At 36.6% G+C, this 17,890-nt stretch overlaps 2 protein-coding genes and 1 long non-coding RNA gene across 3 annotated transcripts; 1 reads left to right on the top strand and 2 right to left on the bottom strand.

Annotated features, from left to right (window-relative positions):
- Positions 1-934: 934 nt before the first annotated feature.
- On the top strand, positions 935-2,411 carry LOC145772572 (uncharacterized). The gene is made up of 2 exons (XM_082584434.1): positions 935-1,143; positions 2,018-2,411. The coding sequence occupies exons 1-2, from the start codon at positions 935-937 to the stop codon at positions 2,409-2,411; spliced, it is 603 nt and encodes a 200-aa protein (XP_082440560.1).
- On the bottom strand, positions 1,935-4,035 carry LOC145772819 (uncharacterized). The gene is made up of 4 exons (XM_082584699.1): positions 3,798-4,035; positions 3,433-3,604; positions 3,142-3,290; positions 1,935-2,932 (listed from the first exon to the last, which is right to left on the bottom strand). Exons 2-4 carry the CDS (start codon positions 3,465-3,467, stop codon positions 2,736-2,738), a joined length of 381 nt encoding a protein of 126 aa, XP_082440825.1. The 5' UTR covers positions 3,468-3,604; positions 3,798-4,035; the 3' UTR covers positions 1,935-2,735.
- Positions 4,036-13,505: 9,470 nt separating this feature from the next.
- On the bottom strand, positions 13,506-16,494 carry LOC145772841 (uncharacterized). Its single transcript, XR_014289337.1, has 3 exons — positions 16,376-16,494; positions 15,205-15,397; positions 13,506-14,477 (listed from the first exon to the last, which is right to left on the bottom strand). It is a non-coding gene; the product is annotated as an uncharacterized LOC145772841 (long non-coding RNA).
- Between the last annotated feature and the right edge of the window lie 1,396 nt (positions 16,495-17,890).

Consider the following 17,890-nt stretch of genomic DNA (forward strand, 5'->3'; position numbering starts at 1 on the left):
ATGGTACCGGTACTACTGAAGTAGGCCGCACAGATCACAGACCAGATCATAGACATTTAGTGAAATGTTCATAGATCATAGACAATAGTATACCGACCAAATGGAGCACATCTTGGATGAGGCCAAAAACTGACTTTTATCTAGTAGCATTTTAAACAATACTATCAACACTACAAAAAGTGTTCAATGTTAAGCAGAGTGAATTATATCAAATAGGCTATAATAGACAGTACGGTAATTCGCAGGGCTGTGTTTTAACATCCGCGTCTTGTCGCTTGAAAACCAACTGCTGAACCGATCTATCCACAGCAAAAAATGTAGAGCTCCCCTATTTATAACCATTGGGCCCTGGAAAGATTGCCAGATCCAAATTTCAAAAAAAGCCTAACGTACCTCAAAAAAAATGCCAAACCAGAAGAAAAAATGTCAAATGTTATTTTAAGTCGATCAATAAAAAAAATAATAGTTAGGCCTACTGTACATAGTGGTTGTTGAGTTATTTTTTCGATGCAAAAATAATAACCACCGTCATTCTGGCAAAAGAGTTTTTCCGCTTTCTGCCTAAAAAAGTTATCCGTGAATAAGTGCGAGGCACAAAGTGCGACATGACATACTTTCGAAAGATCTTAAAGGGCTAGGAACATGAAAAAAAAATTTTTCTACAAAAGTGATTTTCTGATTTTATACGTGGTCAATAAGAATGCCTGAAAAAAAAAAGTTTTTTTGAGCTGTATTTGGGGTGCTTTGAGGGCCTTTTATTTTCAATTTCGGAGAGTTGACGATCCGACACGCGTGACTGCGTAAAGGCGACTGTTGAGCGATGACGTTTCACCGGGAATTCTCTCGCGTAGATGTCAGATCGCACTGCAGAAATAAGTATAGTAATTCGGACAAACAGCAAGTCAAGTTATTTTGTTTCAACAACGTTGTATGTATGGAGGCATTGCAAGATTTTAGCAGCGGTTCTGATGAAGATGCTGAAGTATTTTGTGACTTTGGAAATGAACATCTTCCGATGCAATCTGATTACGACCATGTTCAACCGTACATGTTCGAGCCTTTGGCAAGCAGCTCAGAAGAGGAGATTGCAGTGTGTGAAGCAATGGATTCTGATATTGAGCTTCGAACGAGCAGCTTAAACTGGTATGTTGTCAGCGTTTGTATTTTTACAGACTATATACAATTAGGATACCAATTGTAAACAAACATTTGTCTGCAGCCTATAAATGGCGTAAACTGTGGGAAAGGCAATAGCCCCGTTAGCTCAGTGTCCGCCCCGTTAGCTCAGTGGTTACGCGTCGGGCTCAAGATCACGCGGCGCTGGTTCGACTCTCGGGGTGTGCGCTTGAGCAACGCATTTCAGGACTGCTCTCCATTCAGCGGCACCTAGTGAATGGAACCATTCCGCTGCAACAACACTTCAACAATCAGAAAACTTCACTCTGCCAATCTCGGTAACCGGCCCTGCGTCAAGAGCCTCTACAAGTATGCGAACAAGTACCAGGAATAACCTATCAAGGCTTTGTCAGTCCGAGGATAAAGATTCAAAAACCAAACCAAACCAAAACCAAACCAACTTTTTTGCTGTGAAGCATTGCGCAATAGGCTACTCAGTTTACTTTGAAGGTAATATTTAACAACATGTAGCCTTCTATAAATATTCCTTTTCAATCGATGCGGCCAGTACGGTATTCAGCCCAAGCAATTCTACAAGTAGCCTACCGGTAGTGGACTACGTTACCCACCAGGTTTGTCATGACCAGTTGTCAAATTGTGCATTTCGAGAGGTCTTTTAGCCTAAATAGACAAAGGGTAATGAAAAACTTACTTCAAAAATTATGAGACTGTTGGTTGAGAATGTTTTGTTTAAAAAAGGCTCACAGCTTTTCCCTGGTTGAGACTTTGGATTGAAGCAGACCACCACTTCATCGATATCAAAACAATGTTTATTTTAACACTACAGTACACACTACACAAGTGGCTACTGCAATTTGAATTTTTTTTCAAAAACTTACAGGTGCAAGTGCGACAACTGCGCCATCCTTCCAACAGTGGCCGAATGCAGGTGTTGCACCGAGATAGAGTGTATTGCCCGAAAAGTGAGACAAGGACGGGAGACGTATGGCTGCGAAATAAAGTGCATAACAGAGCACCCTGGGTTTCAGGCAGCCTGTCTCAATGTGGATGTGTTGGAAATTGCCTGGCTGCAATACAAGCAGCAGTATGGGGTTGATGGGGCTCCTGAGCATAAGCGCCATAGGCACATTGCATATAGGCAATTAGCCCGTTGGTGTTGGGGGTACCTTGGTCGAAACCTTAGAGTGGTTCTTCCAGCATGTGCAGTGACTTGCATAAGAACCCACTTCTCACTCCAAAACAATGAGGATGATTTCGTTGGATTTAAACTGTAGATACCTGAAGAAGCCATATCAACTATCAATGTTTCGCTCATTAATAAAGTACTTTTACAAGGCGCACCAATGTGTGTTACCGGTATCTAGTTTAATACAAATATGGTACAATAGGCTGCTATGTTGCATTGTAAGTTATTTTATAGCGGTTAAGTATGTCCGCGATGATATAAAGCAATAAGTCAAAGAAATGGCAATGGTGAAAACTGAAATCAATGAAAGATAAACTAATACGACCGCCAATCCTAAACGAAAGCGAAATATGAAATACTATATTATAGTGTACGGCGTACATTCAAAAAACACAGAAGTACATCTATAAGGTTACAAACTTTCACTGTTATTAACTGGTGCGCTTGTAAAAAAACGCGACATATGATTGCTGACGACACTCTGTTTATCTGGACGCTTGAGATTGTGACATAAAGGAGGAGGGGTATCCCATGACAACTCCTCTGGAATGTCATTACTAGCATCTTCAACTCTTGAAGTTACTTCAGCAATAAGTTCGGCAACGTAACCTGTAAAGCAAGGATCATAAAATATATTTCTAGGCAAGGTTCATCGCGTAATTTAACCGAAGCAAGCAGCTGCAACTGTCGAGGAATAGTTGACTGAGTGTTAAGGGACTAACAAATGCTTACGAGTTTTAGAAACGAATAAACGCACTATTAGGTTGTTTAAGTAGACTTTAGCACATATTTCAATTTTAGCAGACATATATCCTTACTGAAGGTACATTCTTGCATTATCTTTTTTAGGGTGTGAGAACCTCCTTTGCTTTTTGGAAAGGAAAGAGAAAACTGCAAATTTCCATCTTTTGTTTTAGCTTGCTCCTTTCTGCTATTTTCATTGTAATGGAGGGCAGCAAGTAACAATCTAAAGTTAAATATAAGCATTGATTACTAATGATGACAAGCTGTTTTTTAGCAACCTCATTGCATTATAACTCTGTGGGCTTATTACATTCTTAAAAGTCTGTTTAACAATGGATAGGCAGAATATTTGCTGAATTGCTTACCTGCATTTCATGGCAGCATAACCAAAGTGAAACATTTTGGGTGCAAATTGATTGACAAGACTGTGGTAGGCCTCGATGGAAAACGTCTGCCCTTCCGGGGACAATTTCGTAACATCTTTTCGTAAATTCTTGCTTCCCAACAATCCTGTCAAAGCTTCATAACATTCAGACCCTGAAAATAAAGAGTCTTGCTGCTAAATTGCACATGTCAACTTAAAACACTTAAAAGTCTAGTCGAAAATTGGACAAGGTACTTTATCCAACACTGAGCGAATATGAGCAGTTAGCATGCTTCTGAAACAGCCTTCTTTTATGTCACTGCAATCACAATTGAGGTAAACAAAGACAATAAGTACAGTACGAACCTGCTGTGAAGTACTTCCTTTTCGCAAGTGGCGGATGTAAGCACGAAGGAAACAACTCACTGTGTCCAGTGTGGATGTCGCATATGTGATTTGGCAGAGAGTCCCATTTAGCTAAAGCTAAATCACCATTTCCATCACTTGTCAAACCACACCAATACAGATGGTTTATAATGCTTTGTCGCCATTTCGAAACAAGCTCAAATCCTTTCTTCTTTTCTACAGCAACAAGTTTTTTCGAAAGACCAAAGGAAATTTACAGAATTAGCGAGTTGCCTGCAGTTTAAAATGATTTATAAATGACTAGATTACTAAATGCTCCATTGCAATAACTACTACATTTGGCAAGATCTTTTTTGGCACAAACTAAACTACATACAAAATGAGTAGACTAATAGAGTTAAACTTGTCATTTAGATCGTTAATAGTTTTATGGTTTTCTCTGCTTCAATGTTTAGCGCTTACCTTTTGCAACATGCCATATATCAAAGTAATGCGTCATTTCTTCATGATCTTCCCTAATCCACTTCTGTATCTGCAGGTGTCTGTCCGTAATCAATGTGCATACGTTGACTCCACCACTAGAAAGGGTACGGAGACACCTCTTCAATCCCTCTAATTCCATGTGGTAACTTCCCTTCACCTCATTACTCTAAACACACATCTTACATTAGGCAGAACAGTAGTAACTACTGAGGGAAAACATGTATTCTTTATATACAATGTTCAATTGTTCATGTAAGTTTTGGGGAGCTTTCCACTACATTTGTGATTTGCGGAAATAGCAAAATTACGATACCAGAATTGTGGGTAAGTCCATGTAATATTATATATATCCATTTGATGGATGAAAATACAACGTAACGTTACAATTCAAGACACAATTTTGTTGCAAGTAGCATCGTAACAACATGTAAACTTACCTGGACAATTTCCATGCTTAAAATACGGTTTTGCTTCACATCCATCAGGGTATAGCTTCCGTATTTAGCAGAGTGGCCCATAGAGTCACACCTTGCATCACCACCACAAATAAGATTAACATCCTTCTTTGCTTCTTGCAGTACATTCTGTTGCTTCATACTCCAGACATGGTTGACAGTAGGTATTAAAAACTTTCTTTGATGTCGAAAAAAGGTATGTTTTTCGTAACACTGAACACCCCAAAAGCGTAAAAAACGTAAAGTTTTTGTAGGTAGTGCTCCACTGAACAAAATAGAGGAACTTAACGAAATATTTCCTTCTGGTATTCCACCGACAAATGGCTGACTAAACCATTTGTAAGACTGATGGCAGTGATGGCAGATTTGTTTAACTGCCAACAGGGTTCCCTTGCATGTACTGGAAGTTGTTGCTCCTGCCTTACCACATATTTGACAGATTAAAAACAAACTCATGAGCATGCTATGGAAAATCACATATTTCTTTTCCGGTATTGATTTTTGATTAGCTTCTGATCTGGAAAATACAAAAAAAATATCAATACATGTTTCAAAGTGGATGTAGCTGGACAAATTGAGGTATTCTGCTGATAAAGACCTGACCTACTTCAGCTCAATAGGCAGTTATGAACTCCAGTTAGACATTGCAAGTGTCAACACAAGCCAGAAATGATATTATGTATCACTTACTCATTACATTCGAAAGAAATGGAATCATAAGATTCATTGTAATCCTCATCCAAACATTCATGCATGTCTTCTTCACTTTCACTATGGATGGGAGTAGAAGACTGAATAAAATCCATTACCGGTATTATTATACACATTGAGTTGCTGCATCACTGCAGCTTATCGGTACATTGCATTGAATACCTAAAACATTGCAGAAATCAAAGGTGGCTGATACAACTAGTCAGAAATTATGTTAACTAGTATATATGTATGTTATGTTAAATAATGTTTACGGTACTATGATTGTGGCATTGTCTCAATGAAGGATTTGCTTCTTTTCATTGTAACACTCACATTAATCATTGACACTTTTAATGCAATGTTAACTATTTGATAACACTAAAATAACTTTAGTGGATCATTGAAAACTTTTAGCACATCTGGATTGTGGAACAATTTACCATTACCAGTAGCCTACATACAATATAGGCTACTTCACTGCAGTACTATAATATAAGTTATTTACAACTTGATGAAGGAAAAAAGAATTTATTTTAAACCTTGGGCAGTGTATGAGTGTAGCATGATTATGAAATCGACTAAAATCGATAGGCTAGCATCTAGTAACCTATTTAACAAGTTTATTACCTATACTTCTGGTATTGCAAACATTAACGGTTTGGGTCATTGCAACTTTGCATTGTGGATTTATAAACATGGCTTCATAAATCATCAAAGGCTGTTCCTGTTCATCAATTGCTTCTTTTGTAAAAGTTGGGTTTTGACCAGCAGTTAACTCTGTTTCCACAGACACTACTTGTTGATCTACAAGGCCGCTATCAATATTTTGGGCTTCTTTTGAATGCACTGCAGTGACTTCATCTTGCAAGAGCTGAAACATTTTTTTTTGGCATTAGCACCACGTAAAATACTCTCTGAGTAGACTGGTATAGCAGTGCACTTAACATGCTAGTACAGCACTTAACATACGTGTTAACTAAAGAAAAAGTATGGTACTTAAGGCAGTCTTTTGAGTAAAAGAAAATTGATCATTAACACCTTTATATAATATATATACGAGATAATTTACTAACCTTCAAGTACTACAAACACAAAACCTGAATAGTATGAGAGAATATAACTAGTACCGGTAGGTTCGCAATTAATAAGCTACGGTAGCTATGGTAGCCTATTTACTTGTCGAACTTGGCGCTTTCTGACAGCACTCCTCTCTGTCTTTGCGTGTGGTTCCGCCTTAGACGCACAAGCTACGTTTTGCCGCAGGTTAAGAATCGACGGAATTGCATTTTTCTTGAGAATCCTTTTACTGAAAGTTTAATTATCTTACAGTTACCTCTCAAGATTATTTCAAAAAAAAAAAGTTTCTTATCCTGCTGCAAATCTTAACAATTAGGTCAACTTTGAAATTACGACAGCAGACTAACCCAATTAATGTGTGACAGTGGTAGTCTAGCTTAATAACACTATGGTAGTTTAGTATAGCAATGCAGCAGTGAGCACTATTGGAAATGCAGTCTAACCCAGGCTAGGCTGTAGAAACTTACCTGCCTGAAAACCCCAATTGTACTTGTAGACTCGATTCTTCAAATTGGTCATTATCAAAGTGTACGGAACAAATTTGTGAGCTTGCTTTAGCCTTCCAGTACTTTCGGTTTTGTTGAACAAATTTCTGCCATTTTTTAAACAGGTTTGAATCTTTGGGAAACTGATGAACACTTATCCCAGGTTTCGGATTATTGCTGCATCCCCAAACCACACATCTTCCAGGCATTTTTGCTCCAACAAATAACTTTTATGAACAAATTAACGGTTTACTTTGTAGCCTACACCTCAACTAAGCAAATGAAACGTTGCTTTCAACTGTCTTCTTGCAGTATATGTCTTTATGTTGTCGTGTATTCCTTTTGCTTTGATGGTTAGAAATAAAAACACCCGAACTGAACTGAATAGTGAAAATACAATCGTTCGTCAATTCACCGGTGTGACGTAGAAAGGGAATTTCCCGAAGACATTTTCGGAAAGGGGCTACAAAAACCTTATGTGTTGGATTCGTGATTTCAAAAAATAAAAACGCACACTTCCAGCTTGTTTTAGCCAATTTTGTTGATAGGGGCTGTTCATGATACTGTTCCCTACAAAAATAATACAAAAAACCTCAATCGAAAAAATCATGTTCCTAGCCCTTTAAATAAAATTAGCCTATATTCCGTAACACGTGCTACTTAAATTTTACATGCATCGGATTCAGTATTAAATTACCTTTCCAGGAATGTGCATCAATAGGTGGGCATTTGGGAGGAACGTCCAGCAGAACGGTTCAATGATGCTGGAGGATATTTTTACGATATTCAAGAAAATAATACTTTTGCATAAAAAACACCTCTCCAAACATCTTCAAATAGAATTATATTCCGCAACACGTGCCACTTAAATTTTGCATGTATCGGATTCAATATTAAATTACCTTTCCAGGGATGTGCATCAATAGGTGGGAATTTGGGAGGAACGTCCAGCAGAACGGTTCAAAGATGAAGGATATTTTTACGATATTCAAGAAAATAATACGATTTTGCATAAAAAAAACACCTCTCCAAACATCTTCGAATATAACTATATTCCGCAACACGTGCCACTTAAATTTTACATGCATCGGATTTAGTATTAAATTACCTTTCTAGGGATGTGCATCAATCTTTATATTCCGCAACTTTATATTCCATCATCTTTATATTCCGCAACACGTGCCACTTAAATTTTGCATGCATCGGATTAAGTGTTAAATTACCTTTCTAGGGATGTGCATCAATAGGTGGGCATTTGGGAGGAACGTCCAGCAGAACGATTCAATGATGCTGGAGGATATTTTTACGATATTCAAGAAAATAATACGATTTTGCATAAAAAAACACCTCTTCAAACATCTTCAAATATAACTATATTCCGCAACACGTGCCACTTAAATTTTACATGCATCGGATTTAGTATTAAATTACCTTTCTAGGCATGTGCATCAATAGGTGGGTATTTGGGAGAAACGTCCAGCAGAACGGCTCAAAGGTGCTGGAGGATGTTTTTACGATATTCAAGAAAATAATACGACTTTTGCATAAAAAACACCTCTCCAAACATCTTCAAATAGAATTATATTCCGCAACACGTGCCACTTAAATTTTGCATGTATCGGATTCAGTATTAAATTACCTTTCCAGGGATGTGCATTAATAGGTGGGCATTTGGGAGGAACGTCCAGCAGAACGGTTCAAAGATGGAGGATATTTTTAGGATATTCAAGAAAATAATACGACTTTTGTATAAAAAACATCTCTCCAAACATCTTCGAATAGAACTATATTCCGCAACACGTGCCACTTAAATTTTGCATGCATCAGATTTAGTGGTAAATTACCTTTCCAGGGATGTGTATCAATAGGTGGGAATTTGGGAGGAACGTCCAGCAGAACGGCTCAAAGGTGCTGGAGGATATTTTTACGATATTCAAGAAAATAATACGATTTTGCATACAAAACACCTCTTCAAACATCTTCAAATAAAATCATATTCCGCAACACGTGCCACTTAAATTTTACATGCATCGGATTCAATGTTAAATTACCTTTCCAGGCAGGCGCGGATTTATGGGGGGGGGCCAGGGGGCCCGGGCCGCGAAATTTTTTTTCTCACGAGATTTTTGTCTCATTGATTCTAGTCACTCTAAAAGTAAGATTTTCCGAAAGTGTTTTGAGAGATTGGTTGATTCAGATTGCGAAATAACTATTTGCCAATGAAATTCTGCAATCATAATAAAATATAAGCTTTCCCTAACCCTACTTTTTTGAAAAGCTCTTGTGCACCGCAAAAATTATTTTAAAGAAAAAAAAAGTTTGACTTCGACGGGCGTCGAACCCTCGTTCTCACGATCACTAGGCAATGTTGAAACCACTGAACCAACAGTGCCAACGAGAAAACGCTGAATTCACACGGTTTTAATACAAACTTTTACCAAAATATGTAAATGAGACAAAAATCTCGTGGGAAAAAATATTTCGCGCCCGGGCCCCCCCAAAATTTTGTGTAAAATTGTATGTTTCCGTATCAAATGGTTTGATATGCTTCTAAACAGCTGATATTAGTCCCTCGGCATCACAATTGATGAAAATGGTTGTTTTAATGTCTATTCAAAGTTGAACTTGTAATCAATTTGCTTTACCTTTTTCAGAAATCTTGCATCATATTCATTAACAACCAAGATCAAAAATTGGCGAGTAGCGCTTCGGCATAAAATTAATTTGTCGACATCGGCTGCTGAAATGAGTAGTCTGCCGTTGAATGATTCGCTTTATTGAGCGAACAAGAAAAATCAGTTACGTTTAACAAGCAATAAATTGCCGGCATGGTGCTTTAAAAAGTAGTCTGCAATGAACTGCAGAAAATTTGTTGGCAAACCAACGCGTGAAATCATAAAAGGTGACATGTCTTTACAAAATAATTGTGAGCTCGTGTTTTTTTTTTTTATTATTGACGTAGAAATAAAAGTTTTGTAGCATAATGTACTTACCAGAGTCTCCATATTTTGGTTATCTTGTGAAACTTACTTTTATTTTTAAAAACCTACTTACGTGCGGGGTAACCAATGTGGTTACATTTATTTAGGTTGTATTTTATTTAAGTATATGTTTAAGTATGAGAATGGTTTAAGCTTATATTTATAGCCTAAGTTGAATTAAGATGAAGGCTGTCTAACTGCCTGATGAAATCTCTATCTATCTAATTTATCTAGTTTGGCTATCTGACTCCATGAAATAATTTCCACACAATTGTTATTCGAATTATAATTTTAAGTTATCAGAAGGTGTTCGTATAATGTTGTAGGTCTATAACACAATTTGAATTCAAACAGTACAGAATAATGAAATTACAGGATAGTGAAACATTATCACGAGTTATTACATTTTAATTAAACAATCAATTTAATGTTTTTCTAAGAGCTGAACTGGTCTAACTGAGCTGGGTTGATGTGAGCTAGTCCGATTTGATAGAGCTCTTTGTCTAATTGAGCTGGTTTGATGTGATAGAGCTCGTCCGATTTTATAGAGCTCTTTGTCTAATTGAGCTGGTTTGATGTGATAGAGCTAGTCCGATTTGATAGAGCTGGTCCGATTTGATAGAGCTGGTCCGATTTGATAGAGCTCTCGTCAAAAGACGAACAAACCATTTTATTGTGTGCGCCCTTTTTTCTACTTTCTTTGGGAGCAGTTGCATGGAAAATTACAGAAACTTTAGTAAAAGGCAGGAAAACTTATATGTTGAAATAATGGATCGCTACAGTATCATTGTTCATATCTGTTTAGCTTTTTATTTCTTTTTAATTGATTTTCAAATTTTCTGCCCCCCCCCCGAAAAAAACTCTTAGATTCGCGCCTGTTTCCAGGGATATGCATCAATAGGTGGGCATTTGGGAGGAACGTCCAGCAGAACGGTTCAATGATGCTGGAGGATGTTTTTACGATATTCAAGAAAATAATACGATTTTGCATAAAAAACACCTCTCCAAACATCTTCGAATAGAACTATATTCCGCAACACGTGCCACTTAAATTTTACATGCATCGGATTTAGTATTAAATTACCTTTCCAGGGATGTGCATTAATAGGTGGGCATTTGGGAGGAACGTCCAGCAGAACGGTTCAATAATGGAGGATATTTTTACGATATTCAAGAAAATAATACGTCTTTTCGAGTAACATTTTAGGCTACCTACAAAGTGGCTTGGTACAGATAATTTAACTTTAGTAGTTGCTTGTGAAATAACTTATTCATCGAACCTTTAAAAATTTTCGACATGTCAAACTGGACCTTTTGTTAAGGTTAATTAGTTGAGTAACCCTGAGCTATACCATTTGATTGAAGGCAGTGTGTTTACAAAACTGTCCCGGCTCCCAGTTCAACTCCCGTCCTAGCACTCTAGTCCTATTCCCAGTGGCGTAGCCTACCTATGCAAAATGGCGCCCATGGCAAAGTTTAAATTTGCGCCCCTTTTAACAATTGACAAGCAAAACAAAGTAACCTTATAGTCGGTTTAACATAATGTATTACACACAAAGCAAAATATATAACATAATGCCTCTAACGTTTTCGACACGTACGTGTGTCCTCATCACGAATTAAATCTGCAATGTACATAAAATAAAAAATTGTAAGATAAATTTGACTTTGCACTATAACCACAGTTTAAAGACTATGCTATAACTGTAACGACACTCTCGACTGAAAAGCACAAACTGAACAATTGGTACAAGAATGATTACGAATAAATTATACGGTGGGAAACAGATCACATGAGGTGTAAACTACAGGCATTGGACATTGGACAATCAGAACACACACAAAAGGAACGATGATCCACATGCGAATAACTGCCAGTTGAGAGATGGATCGTTACGTTTGATTCTTAAGGCTTCCATGATCTTAGTCTGAAAATCAGATCTGCCTCGAGAAATGATTTTAAATTGTCAGTGCAAGTTTCACAAGAGGCGATGTGCTCTTTAAGTGCACTTTTGGTTGTTAGGTTTGTCTTTTTTAACAATTGAAGTTAAATATTGCTAGGGCTACCATATGTCCTCTTTTAAGAGGATTTGTCCTCTTTTTTGAAGAAAAATAAATTGTCCTCCGAGGACACCCAAAAATGTTCAAATGTCCTCTTTTTTTACATTTTCAGTTTTCTTGCTCATATTTTCAACAAGATTTCATTGTTATGTGACTTTTTCGCAATTTCCAACCATTTCTGTAGCCTACCAATGCAACATTCTGATTTATAGATTTTCAAAAAAACATTGACGTACTATTTGATCTGGTGTTCTAAACAACCTTAGACGTTCATTGAAACATACTAGGTTGCTTTGCGATTGTCTTAAAAGCCAAATAATGGTCAGCGATGAGTGCGAGTGGAACTGCAAATCCAGTTGGGATGAAATTTCCTTACTTGAGGAGATTTCATCAACCAATTTATGAAAATGAAAAATTAGACAAATTAAAAAAATAAGAAAATTAAAAAATGGAGAAAATCACAAAGAAATGAAACATTAAAAAACGCAAAAACTTGCAAAAGAGTTTGATATATTTACATTTTGAGTTTTTCACACTTTTACAATAAATTATTATTTTACCCAGATCTATTTTGTATTGATTCAGCGCTTGTAAACGTTGCTGGTTACCAACTTAATAGTTAGGCTAATTTGTCAAGGAAGCAAATCGAAAAATAATCCAAAGTGCACTATGCATGACATACAGCCTATTTCAAAATAAATCCTGGCATGGATACTTACAACTTATGCGAGTGTTAATGTAGAATGACTTTAATCTATGATGCAGCCACAATAGTACAAGGAAAGAAACAGTCTTTTAGTTGAGTCTGTTCTTTGCATCTCATTAACAGCTGTATACAACTTCAATTATATTGCGTGCAAGTAATTTTATGATTTCGTTAAAGCTGATCCTTTTTTTTCTGAAAAAGGTTAAGGCATGGCTACCTGCAGATACTGCCTGATTTGTCACATTTTTATGACATTATCACATCACATTTTCATTTTGTCACACAAATCTAACAAATCGGCTTTCGAGAAACAAACAAACTTGTCTGTTTTTTTGCTGTAACTTTTGCTGCATTCGTCTATATAATTATCCAAAAGGATGTAAAAGAATCTTCGTACGTAACTTTCTACTTGTATTTTACTCCCTGGCGAAACGTGTCCTCTTTTTAGGCGATGAAAATATGGTAGGCCTAAATATTGCATACCAGTCTTTTATGAACAAATTAGAAAGAAAATAAACACTGTATATTATTGCCGTTTTATAATGTTCCAAGGGTGTCCGACGTTTTCTTCGTAAACAGGTTTTCGTAAAACAATTGTTCGTAAGCAATTCTTCGTAAAAGCAATTCTTCGTAAAGCAATTCTTCGGGCATGCAATTGACCGTAATACTAATTGTTCGTAAACAAATGTTCATAAAAGTTAGGCTACAACTTTTTTTTTTAAAAACAGTTACATTTGTTTACGAATAATCAATTAGGGTAGCCTACAGTGGCGGCTCGTGAGCTTTGGTGATGGGGGTGCTGCAAATTTAGATGGCAAGTATGACATCACAATGTAACAGGAACAGACGAGCGCCGAAGGCGCGAGCTTCCTAGGGGGGTCTGGGGGCATGCTCCCCCAGAAAATTTTGCACTTTTATATGCTCTAAAATGCCATTCCTGGTGTTTTCAGGACAAAAAATAAAAATTTTGAGCAGTTGAAAATGTGGACTTTTAGAACTTTGCAATAAAAAAATTGCTTTTTCTTAAAGGTTAGTGCAAAATAGGAAATCTGAAGTAATAGATGAGAACATTTTGCTCATAATATGAATATCAGTAAATCATTTTATTTTTTGTCATTAACGCATCCGAGACCAAAAAGATACTACTAACTACTGTACAACTACAATAGTCGATATAGGCTTACCAGCACGTTAATGAACGGAAAAAGGTAGCAAAACCTTGAAAGGTTTAAAACGTGCCTGAATAGAAAATCATGTAGTATAGGCTATGTCTAGTTAGCACGGCCACAAAACCCAAAAAACAAACAGTAAAAAATAAAACATAAACAAGCACAAATGTAGTAATGAATGACATCCTAATGAAAAGTGTTGTGGATTGAATTTGTCAGTTCCAATATTGATGTGGAATGAGCACTCAGCAGTAATCATAATAATAATAAGATGGAGAAAGAAAACCGAACATAAAAGAAACCCATCCTCATTCCTCAGGCAAAAGCCCGTTTCGATGTGGCCCAGGAGAGCAGATGTTGAGCTCTTTCTATGGTCAAACTGCACACCACACAGTAGCCTACGACGAGTCGACGATTGAGGTTTGAGATCCAGTTTAAGTTATTGTTTCTTGTCCTGGTGTGTGATGGAATGAATGAGCTGGTAGATGATGATGTCCTGATGGTGTTGATGAAGCTCTCATCTCCTTTGGTGTCGTGTTAGTTATGGAGTGTTGCGTTTGCTGTTAATATCTACAAACATAAAAGTACAGCACAAGCAGTCAACATTATTGTTAGGTAGGCCTAATCTTTTGTAAAGTAATTTGGATTTCAACTGGAATCTTTACAAGAATGCAAAAACAGCCTTTCTACGTTGTCTTTCTATTGCGTATCCGTTTTGTTTGCTTAAATGAACATTGCTATAGTTTGTGGACAAAAAGTGACTTTGTATCACTCTTTCTAATTGAAGAAGGAAATTCGTTCCATGTTTTTACACCTGTGAATTCTATTGAATGCTGAGTTACAAGCGTTTTTGAGAAGTAAGGAATGTTTAGAGAATCATTATCATGGTTTCTTGTACACAGGCTGTAAACCTCTTTGACATATTTAAAACGGTTGGAGAAGCAATCTGGTAGTAAATTGTTGTGAAATTTAAACACAAAAACACCAATTTCCAGTTTGAACACAATTGCTCAATTGATATCGAGATCTTGCTACAACTATCATTGTTGAGACAAAAAATACGATGAATTCAAAGCAGACTTTTTCTCCTAATTTACAAGTAACAAGGAAGTGTCCAACATGAGAGTGACAATCTAGCCTATACAATATACATTGGTTAAAATTATTTGCCGTATCATATATATAATATATATACATATAAGCACTGTTTTGTAAATAGTTACCAGTTTTAACAAATTAGATAGGCTATTAATAGGCCTAACCCGAAACATTAAAAGATTAATTAATCAGTACATACTTAACTTTAGGATGTCTTCTGAAGATTTGATTATGTGTGTCTGTGAATATATAAATACAAAACTGTTGCCATTGATTGTCCGGACATTTCTTTTCCCAAATTGGTGTTTTGCATCATTGACAAGTTGAGCTTTCCGCTAAGTAGTGAGTTACTCAGTTAAGGCCATGGATGATCCAGCAAAGTTTTTCTTTAGCTGAAATACAAGATTTCTTGTGGATTGTCTGACAAATTTTATTATGATGGGTTATTTCATTACTATGAATAACAAATAAACAAAAGACACAAAGTTCCTACAGTGGATGCTGCACATGCACTATAACTAGGGTGGATACAACTTAGGTAAACAGTGGGATAAACTACAAAACATAAGTTACTTAGAAATAAACTGCTCCATATCAACTGGAACCAAGCTTATTTATAGACAAAATCCATTCTTCTTGTTTTCTTTTGAGCAAAAAGGTAAATGACTTTGTCATTAATGTCTGGGAGATAAAAAAAATTTTCTCCGTTGAAATGATGGCAAGAGCATTTAGTGATTAGAGCCTTTCTTGATTGATGGTACTCCTCAAAAATCTTTTGATTCTTTTTAATGTTGAAAAGCAGCGTTCAGGCTCTGCTGTGGTCATAGGAATGGTCAGGGGGAATTTTACCAGTTTGGAAATTTCACTGAGAGCATCATTTAAATTACTTTTCTGAATAAATGTCAACAATTCAAATAACGTGGAATATTCATGCATGTCTGACCTGCTGCAGAATACCGCAAGTTCAGTTTCAAACTTTTCTTTTTCTATAATGATGGGATATGCTTCAACAGTTACTGCCACCTCATGTATGGGCAGTTTATTCTTAAAGCTATTGAAGCTTCTCTTGTTGAACAATTTTGCAGCTACTAATTGTTTGGGGAAGGAATATCTAGCCATTATGTCAACGCATATGCAGTCACACACCTCCTTCGCTTCAGCCATAAGTGTTTTTGAAGAATTCTCACAGTACTTTTGAGTTTCTTATCACAGAAATTGCACTTTTGAAATTGCTTATATATTCATGTACTTTCAACACATCAATATCTCGAGATTGCATTTGGTTGAAAATCACTTCAACATGAGGCATTATTTGATGAAACAGCTGCAACCAACACAGCAATTTTTGTAGGTAAGGTAATGCAAAATACCTGTTGCTTCTGAAATGGTATGATCAATGGTTGATGTTGAGTGTTGACTGTATTTCATCAAGGCAGAATTTTAAAGGTTCCAAATGTTCATAAACTTTATTAACTGTTCATATATGAAAGTTCACATTGACAGCACCACGTTGCAGCCTCCCATGTCATGACCTATCCTTCTACCAGTCTACAACTTGCTGCACAAGTAGACTAGCACTAATAAACAATCAACACACAGCCTGAAAATAACAATGCGATGTGGAATTAATGTAAATATAGCAGACCCTGCTCAGCAAAATGCTGATAAAAAATCTAGCCAATTAAGAAGTTGCGTTGTTCTTACAGTTACACCCCTAGATTTTTGACCTTAACTTATATCACAAATAAACAATGAACCTAGCTTAAATTTAATTAAGTAAGAACGATAATGATAACCTAGTCTAAGCTTTATCGTTTAGTTCAGAAAGCAAAGCACATTAGTCTAACCATGTAACAGCATCAGTCGCAGCCACCTAACATTGTCCTTGAAAACGATCAAGTATACTTGCAACAATAGCTAGCCTGACAGGCAACTGCAAAATTTGCAGTTTGGAATTGTGCAGTTTTAAAGCAACCTCAGCCAAATATAACGTCACCATTCCCGTTTGAAGGGTTGCCAGATGTTTTCAAAATTTCCAGCCCAAAAGCAATTTCAAACTAGCCCAAAATAGCCCAATATTGTTGCTTGTATAAACTATCCCAAAATTAGAAGAATTCGTTCACAAAATCAGTCCAAATTGATGAAACACAATCAATCATCAAAGATCTTATTTCTCACACTTAAAAAAACACCTAAACAGCAAGGCACAGTCCTAAATGTGCAATAATGCAAGATATATACAATAAGGATTTAAAATTAATTGTATCAAGAAATAACAAAAACGTTGCCCAAAAAAAACAATGATGAAGGGAACATTGAAACTATTTTTTCATTCTGTTTACTTCTGCCTAATTGCTTGTACCACTAAATGATTGTTCAACAGATTAGTTGCTGGAATATTATGTTGTTTGATGCTACCTTCGAGTCTTCGACCTTTGTATTAAATACTGTAAAAGTACACATAAATGCAACGATTTACACTCAAACTAACACATTAAATTGTTACACTTTGGAAATCACATCAGCAGTTCAAAAACAGTGTCTGCATTAGTTTCTAAATCACTAGTGTTAGCTTGGGAGTCGCTTTCAATGGTGTACATATCCAAGGTAAACAAACAATACATGGCTCGTGTCGGTTGAAATTTGTTGCAATAAACACCACAACGAGCCATATAACCCCAAATACCCCAATGCGTTCAACTGCTACATTGCTGAAGGGCAATGGAAGCAGGGAGAGAACAAATTGTGCCACTCTGGTAGTAGACAGTAAGACAGAGCACTGGGAGCAGGTAATAATTAATAGATCAAACAAGCAGCCATACCATTCCTCCTTCACAGTGCCGGATTAACTATAGTAGCAGATGTAGCAGGTGCTACGGGCCCCG

Source organism: Aplidium turbinatum, chromosome 6, assembly GCF_918807975.1.
Source record: "Aplidium turbinatum chromosome 6, kaAplTurb1.1, whole genome shotgun sequence".
NCBI lineage: Eukaryota > Metazoa > Chordata > Ascidiacea > Aplousobranchia > Polyclinidae > Aplidium > Aplidium turbinatum.